This window comes from Microchirus variegatus, assembly GCF_963457635.1.
Source record: "Microchirus variegatus genome assembly, chromosome: 5".
NCBI lineage: Eukaryota > Metazoa > Chordata > Actinopteri > Pleuronectiformes > Soleidae > Microchirus > Microchirus variegatus.
The window spans coordinates 10,170,221-10,177,973 of record NC_139806.1 but is presented as its reverse complement, the minus strand read 5'-3'; the positions used below and the strand labels follow the sequence as shown (position 1 = coordinate 10,177,973).

The window sequence follows — 7,753 nt, the reverse complement described above, 5'->3', positions numbered from 1 at the left end:
GAACGGGTTTCACCTTTTTCGCCAGTTCTGATTTGCGTGCCAATTTCAGTCTGTTTTGACCAAAGTTTAGTGCCTCTAAAATAAATTCCAGCTATTTCAACAGGACCCTACTTAACATGCACAGAAACAAACTGTTGACAAAAGACAGAGACATCATGTAGAATTAATTTGGCTTTATTGCTTGCACTGTGCAGACTGCAGATGTTTTCAGAGACCTGTTACAGCAGCATCTTGTGGCTCTACTGCGTCACTGCAACTGTCCTTTACCAATTTACCTCGGCCATGCCAGGAGGAGACGTAGTGTCTTATTTTAACAACTCTACACCCATGTCTGACCCTATTATTATACAACCATCACACACACTTCACTCAGTAGCTCTAATAACTGCCGACACCCGTCTCTTCTGGCATAGACTTCATTCTGCTACCGTTTGTGTGGTGGTAGATGTGTTAAGTAGAGATCTCGATATTCATGGAAACAAACAAAAGAAAAAAGAGACAGACTAATAATTTCAAAACACAAAGGTGGTGCAAAATAATGCAGATTCATTAAATCGGTTGGAAACAGGAATTTCTACAAAATGAATACAGGTCAATCTAATTAATATATATATCTGTTGGGGAAGTTTTCTTGCTAATGATTAACGTGAAAATGTTACAGCTGGATGTTGCAATTAAAACAGCAGCGCATTCCTATTTTCTGTGTTGACCTACTTCTGATATCTTCCGGTTTACTCCAGTGACCAGTTAAATGACGACGAGCTGTGTGTTTGGTTGACCTTCCAGCTGCCCCTTTGTTAATTGAATTACTCATCCAGCCAAATTAACATAGTTTCTATAGAAAATATTTAACAGAGGATCACCAGATCAGAAAAAAGGAGAAATCGGTAATTTGCGTTGATGTAACTGCAGAAAGCAAACTACAGACTGAAGAGAAGACCATGTCCTCCTCATGCAGTTCCATGATAGTGTGGTAATAAAGACATGTCTACGTGTCCTCCATTCATCCTTCATCACTCCACACAGGCTTCCTCACTCCTAACTGGAGCGTACCGACCTCGGTTCTGATCTAGTGCAGCTGTCTGCCTGTCCCTCTTGGCCAAATAAATAGAAAAAAAATGGCGGAAAAAAAAGAGAAACCGGATGTGTGTTTTGGTTTGATGGCAGATCTTCCCTCAATCTTCCTTCCCCAAGTTATGACGACGTATGCGTTGTGTCTGTGGGCGCCGGCGTTTCCGTGGCTGCGGCTTCCGTGGACACCGTGGAGTCGGCAATAGAAGCTGCTGCGGTGGCGGTGGTGATGGAGGAGGGTACGTGAGGAGCAAAGCTCTGAGGCAGGAGAGGAGGCACCTGGGAGGGCAGCACAGTGGACAGAGGGAACGGGGCCAGGCCGGGCAGGTTGAGGGGGGGCAGAGAGGCCAGACCAGGGACTGACGGAGAAGAGAGTATGGAAAACAGGAGACACGTGATGTCACATGATGGGGGTCATGACTACTATTGTTCAGCATTTCTTTTTTACATTGATGTCCAGCACGTTTGGAAGAAGCTGCGCTGTCTTCAGCTGTGGTGAGGAAATTCAACTTGGTTTAAAAACTTAAAGTTAATTCTACTTCACTAAGTGTTTCTGTGTTCTTAATCTGTCTCTTTACACACTTAACACAGATTTCTGGGCCAGCAGAGGACCAAGATGTCTGGAAGCTCCACTAGAATCTGACTGCAGATTCACGACTGGTAAATTAGCCTTTTTGAATTCAGTAACAAAACCTTGTTTTCCAAATGTTTAGGCTCATGAGCAGTTAAGGCATCTGTACATTGAATGTATGTAATTTCAGCAGAGGTACCACGATAGTTTTGTTTATTTACCTGTTCCTACTGGTGGTAAAGTGCTGGTGCCTGCTAGTGTCATGGCACTGAGGTCTGGGAGTGGCAGGTTTAGGTTGGGAAGGTTTGGGAGTGGAGGTAATCCACCTGGAAGAGGCATCAGACCTACTGTACACACAGAGAAACACACGGACATGATGTCACACAGACAATAGTTATTATTCATTTGTTGTTGTTTTGTCTCCCTGTGCCCCTTTGTTAAAGCTTGAGAAAGTAATTTGTTATCTTATTTGTTGAAATTCCATCTATAGATAAAGGTGTCTGGAGAAGGAAAAACCAGCAGACCTGACAACCTTCTTTATGGTCATGTTTAGCGTTTTCTTACAGGGGAATCCGACATGCTATCTGTGACAATGAAGCAGAGCGGGATTTGTCCGTTTTGAGGGCAGAGCTTTGGGAGGGGCCGGGACGGATCAGTTGCATAGGTTGCAGTATGGCCTGCTATAGCAACCTTATCCAGACTTCTATAAACCACAGACAAAACGTGGACATAGTCTTACAGTTTTACTGGAAGTAAGAGCATTTTGAGAGAGCCACCAGGTGGTGCCTCCACAAATATTAGCCTACTTCTCACTTGATTTATAACCTCAGTAAAAAATGTTCCTGAAATAATGTTATAATAAAAGCAATAAAGCAGTGTTATTGACAGCTGGTATCGTCCAGTAGCTGCCTGGTTGCATATTTCTGGTTTCAACACCTCAATATGGCACAGGCCAAATAGTAGTGTGCTGTCATAGGCACATCTGACTGTTCATAGCTAGAAACAAAGGACAAAACAAACTAAAAGAACAATATGATAAACTAAGGTTGCAGGTAGTTCTCAGTGAGTTTCTGCTATAGGACTAAAAAAAAATCAAAGTAAAGACTGTTCAGCATTTCCTGAACACACGTCTATGAAACGCCCACTGTTATCTGTTAAGACGAGCCAGACCGATGATGTCAAACGTATGCATTAAAACACATTTGAGATGTCACCCACCTGGTAGCGTGGTGGCAGGGTTGAAGTTAGTGGCCGCGGGGTTAAGTGGAGTGAGGGGGCTGAAGGACGGGTTGGTGGAGGAGGGGAGCAGAGGGACTGTAGGCAAACCTGGATGTGAAGGGAAAAAACACAGCGATACATTATGTAAGAAGATGTTGGAATAGTACTTGAAGTGTACTTGTTAGACATTATTGACTTTGCCAGCTATTTAATAGAACGACCTGGGAAACGTGCACTTGTTTTAACTGATAACACAACAAGAAAAACACGTTTTTTGCCTTCAAAAGGATCATTAATAAAACGTATGCCTGCTTAAATCTACGATATCTTACAGATATGCACAGAAACGTCGCACCTGGGGACACAGCTGGTCTACTGTTGCCTCATTTGGTAAGTTTGTTTCACTTAGTTAAGTCTGATAGAAGTATTTCAGTGGTGCTTAACTAATGCTTAACTAATGCTAATAGTGTGTACTTATGATAAAAGTGTTACCCTGTCATATAATGAGCATCATGAACGAACCTGTTTGCAGCTCAGTGGGCATGGTGGGCGGGGCTGTGCTGATTGACAGGCCAACCAGTGACTCTTCGAGGCTTGCGGCGGACGCAGGTGCAGCGGGGGGAGGAGTCACTGCTGAAAGCTGGACCTGAAGGGGTTAAAAGAGAGAATGTGAGCTTTAGAGGGATTGGATGAAAAGATGCTCATTTCAAGCAGATAAGGTCACATTCGTCCAAATGTGCAGGAAGCTCTAATGAGCAATGTTGCTCTCTGTCCCTCCAGCGTGTTTCGCTGCATTCACAATGAGGACAAAAAAAACAACTTGCATTTTTAGTTTGTGAACGCTTGAAAAAGTAATGAGAGGCAGCAGGAGGTGCATCTTAAATCTTTTCAATGTCACGCACACTCTTTGCATGCTGATGTTTAAGTTTGAGGTGGTGTGATCAGAGAAGACCAGACTTTTCAAAGGATACACAGCCAATAATTAGGCTGCAGTAAAAGTGGGTAAGATTTTAAGATTTTCTAATATAAACATAGTACAGGAGTTAGTATAGGAATGTTTGGTCTGACCTCAGTAAATCCATCCTTCAAGGGACTCATGGGCTCACTGGGATTATTTCCAGGGAAGCAGATTTTCTTCCCCTCCTCAAAAGGCCGTGTGGGAATCCTGTGAAGGTATCCATATCCAATCCCACATCCAAGGCTGGAAAAACAAGGGACAAACCTTAAGACATTGGACTAGTTGCATGATTTTAAGATTGCCACTGCATCACCTAATCTCTAATTTCTTTGTGTAATCCAAGGAACATAAGCAAATCAAAGATTCATGAGTGTAAGAAATGTGTAAATGTGTCTTACCTGCCCTCTCCTCCCCAGGAGCTGTTGGGTGTGATGACCACCTCTCTGCAGTTGTCGGTATCTGTGTTGTACACATAGAGCTTCAGTCCTTTCCTATCGTGGCTCTCTATCAGAGAGAACAGGTCCTCTGACTGCAGAGTCGAGTCACATAGAAGCAGAGAGGTCGCACAAAAGGAGGAGACACAGTCGATATGGTTACCAGGTGAACAAGATGAAGAAGAGACAGCAGCGAGAAAACGTGAAGCGCCGATTAACTACCTCATTCATAACCGTGTCAGCTCCAATAATGTAGTCAGTGTGCGGCCGCAAGCCGGCAAGGGCTGCTGGGGAATTCGGCTCCACTTCCTGTCAAAAAAACAACAACAGAGGGAGTATAAATACACAAAAATCCTGCTTTGTCAAACAAAACAGAACAACACAGATACGGCTTCAGTGCCTACCAGTACATGCCAAACATTCTCATTGGCTCCTTCAAAGCTGCAGAAACGAATAGAGACGCCGAGTAAGCCCTGTCCCCCCCACAGGTTACTGGGTGTGACGGTGGACTCCCGCAGCTGCAGAGTCTTCGAGGAGTAAACCAGCATTTTGACCGGTTTCTCTACGCTGGCTTTCAACAAGTCCTTCAACGTGTCATTGTCCTTGTTCTGTAGAAAATAGAACAACAAAGAAAGCAACCGTGTGAAAAAAGGTGTCCTTTATTAGATGCTAAGTAATATATCATTCTGAGATACATCTTGCCAAGCCCTCGTTGCTGGCTTCTCTTACCAATCTGGTGTTATTGATGGCAACAATGAAGTCAAAGAAAGGCTCCAGTCCTGCACGGTGTCCTGGTGAGTTCTCCTGAACCTGCCCAGAAATGAATGACAATATGAGCAGCTGCTGTACAGTGAAGCTGTTCCCCGATTACACTTCTATCACATGTCGTTTACATCAAAAGTATATGTAAACAGAATTGAAAGGTTGGATCTGAGCCGAGTCAGTGCTGTGTCTAAGGTTGTTGTCCCTGTTCATATGTGTTTTCCTGAGCCTTAACCGGCACGCTGACTCTAACCCCGCCCAATAATAACAACCATAGTCTTACATCGGTTTGTTAGGATGTGGTTATTATAACAGAACGGAGGACATATACTGTATATTCTACTTAGAAAGACAAGCTAAACGAAAACCCATGCCTAAGGTCCCGTCCGATAATGTATGTAAACCTTGACAAACCAGCTTGGCAACTGTCATTCGGTGTAGCTAGGTAGCTTCAGCTAGCTCCGACGATAGTGCTTAGCTGGTAATAACAAGCGTCTGTTATTAGTTAACTAACATTAACTGTAAGAATAACATTTCACATGTAAGTCAACTTAGTGTGACACGAACCCAGCATTAAAGCACACATTGCTTTGTTTTTTTCCCCCTGACAGGGTGTTTGGTGTAAAGCAGAGCAGACGGAGGCCCCGGCTCATCCCCGGCCTCTCGTCAACACAGAGCAGCTAAGGCTTCGCCCTTGGTCGGATGCTAAGCTAACAACTAAAATCAGGATGTAGAGCGTAAAAAAAACTCACCCGGAGGACGTGGTACCCCTCGGACCCTCCACCAGGTATCTCCACACTCTGTGCCCCACCCATACTGTCACTCCTTTAAGGCTTTTTGTGTGTTTAATGGCCACCGGTACCCCTGGAGTAGTGAGACACCTGAACACTTCCAGACACCGGGTACACGTCGCCAAGTGACTCGCTGAGTCATGCGCATGCGCCGTTACGTGGCAGGAAATAAGGCCTTTTCGGTGCACATTCCTTAACCGTTTTTTTGTCATTTAAATACTTTTCTTTTTTCGAACACAGTTAGATTTAAATTATTAAAATCGGGTTGAATGAAAAAAAAAAAAAACATGAAAAAAACGTTTGGAATAGTTTTATTATTTATCAATCATGCATATATAAAGCCCTATGTATATATTATCTATTAAATATCACTATAAGGTCATTTAGAGAAGTTAAGGGAAAAATAATTGATAATTAAAAGTTAATGGGACTTAGTAAATCATTAGTTTATCTTATCACATTAACTAATTATCGGCCATAGTATTTCATAAGTACTGAATAACTGACCTCTCTGTGTACAGCCTGCCGGAAAACAATAATAATCATAATTATGATTATGATTATGATTATTATTATTATTATCAGAAGAAGAACTGACCATTATTTCTTTATTTCTTGTTAACTAATCGTTAACTTCTTTCTTCTTTACTTCTTTAACCCTTGTCTGTTGTCATAACAACTGATTAAATAAGCTGCATGGTGAATTTGTTTGTCTGTGTTTTAACATATATTCTGTTTGTATTTTACAGGTATTTCATATGACGCTACTGGCAAATCTGTACAATTGACTGCTGTACATTATGGCGCAGACAAAGGGTCACCACTAGAGGGCGTCAGTGCATCAGGTTCTTCACTCTGGTCCACAAAGTAGAAGTTGAGCTCCACTCATCACAACCCTCTCCTCCCTCTGATTATTTTTTATTCTCTCCATGTAAAGCCATCCATGTGTCACTCTGCATTCAAAGCCCGTGTTCCTCTGTGAAATGGCGGCTATAAAAGTGAAGCTGAATCGCAGACGTGTGCATTTAGTGCGACTGTGGGGGCAATGACAGGACATTAAGGACATGAGGACAAAAAAAATAGACACATTTAAAAAAAAATAAAAATACATATCACACACACAAAAAAAATAGAACGATAATAAAACAGAAGAGATGGAGAGAAGAGGAGTGTTTCACTCTGGAGAACAGCCAATCCAACACACAGCTGGGGGGCAAACAAAGCCTTCTCCAGGATGATTAGGCAGAGAGGCAATAATGTGTGTAATGTGTGTCTCTCTGTGTGTGTCTGTGTGTGTGCGTGTTGCCTCTTTAGGACCTTTTCTGTTCCTTGTCAGGACCAGTAGTTCTCATGGAGACCAAAAACCTGCTCCAAATGAATGGAAATCAATGCAGAAGTCCTGTATTTGTGGCTTTGTGAGGACCAAAAATCATCATCATAAAAAACATACTGAGTGAGAGGTGAGGCTGGTCCTGGGTTGGGTTTAGGTTAGCAATTAGTTGTGATGGTTAAGGTAAAGGGCTAGGCAATGCGTTACGTCTATGAGGGTCCTCACTATGAATGAAGTGTGTGTGTGTGTTCTTGTGTTCTTGCATACTGAGGACCAGTGAGGGTTTTTAACCAACAAAGTGAGGTCATGTTTACGAAGTGAGGACATTTTGGCCAGGCCTCACTTTGTTTTCATTCAAATCACTTCCTTAGGTTGTAAACAAGCTTTACTATGTTTTTAACAGAGGTCTTCAATTTGGTACAAAAAGCCGTTTTCCAGTCCCAGTGTTTCACACACTTTTTGCTCTGGGGCTCCACCTAGAGACATTTTATGGTACTGTACCCAGTAGTTCTTTATAGATGTCATTCATAAAGTAGATTGTAATTGTGTTGATTTAAAAAGTGGAAATGCTGGTCCTCACTTTGTCAGCATTTTTACCTGGTCCTCAGTATGCAGAGG

General features: G+C 42.6%; 1 protein-coding gene across 1 annotated transcript; it reads right to left on the bottom strand.

Moving 5' to 3' along the window:
* Window positions 1-158: 158 nt before the first annotated feature.
* On the bottom strand, window positions 159-5,917 carry LOC310927170 (Golgi reassembly-stacking protein 2-like). The gene is made up of 10 exons (XM_083889455.1): window positions 5,767-5,917; window positions 4,982-5,062; window positions 4,657-4,860; window positions 4,475-4,561; window positions 4,217-4,347; window positions 3,929-4,061; window positions 3,383-3,506; window positions 2,861-2,968; window positions 1,864-1,989; window positions 159-1,430 (listed from the first exon to the last, which is right to left on the bottom strand). The coding sequence occupies exons 1-10, from the start codon at window positions 5,827-5,829 to the stop codon at window positions 1,195-1,197; spliced, it is 1,293 nt and encodes a 430-aa protein (XP_083745581.1). The 5' UTR covers window positions 5,830-5,917; the 3' UTR covers window positions 159-1,194.
* Window positions 5,918-7,753: the final 1,836 nt, after the last annotated feature.

Bases quoted from the DNA above. Each gene is read 5' to 3' on its own strand.
- LOC310927170 (XM_083889455.1), bottom strand. From the start codon at position 5,829: ATGGGTGGGGCACAGAGTGTGGAGATACCTGGTGGAGGGTCCGAGGGG. The intron at 1,990-2,860 runs GTGGGTGACATC...CTGTGTGTACAG, and splicing joins CCCTGCCACCACGCTACCAG to TAGGTCTGATGCCTCTTCCA. The intron at 1,431-1,863 runs GTAAATAAACAA...CTTCTCCGTCAG, and splicing joins TTTACCACCAGTAGGAACAG to TCCCTGGTCTGGCCTCTCTG.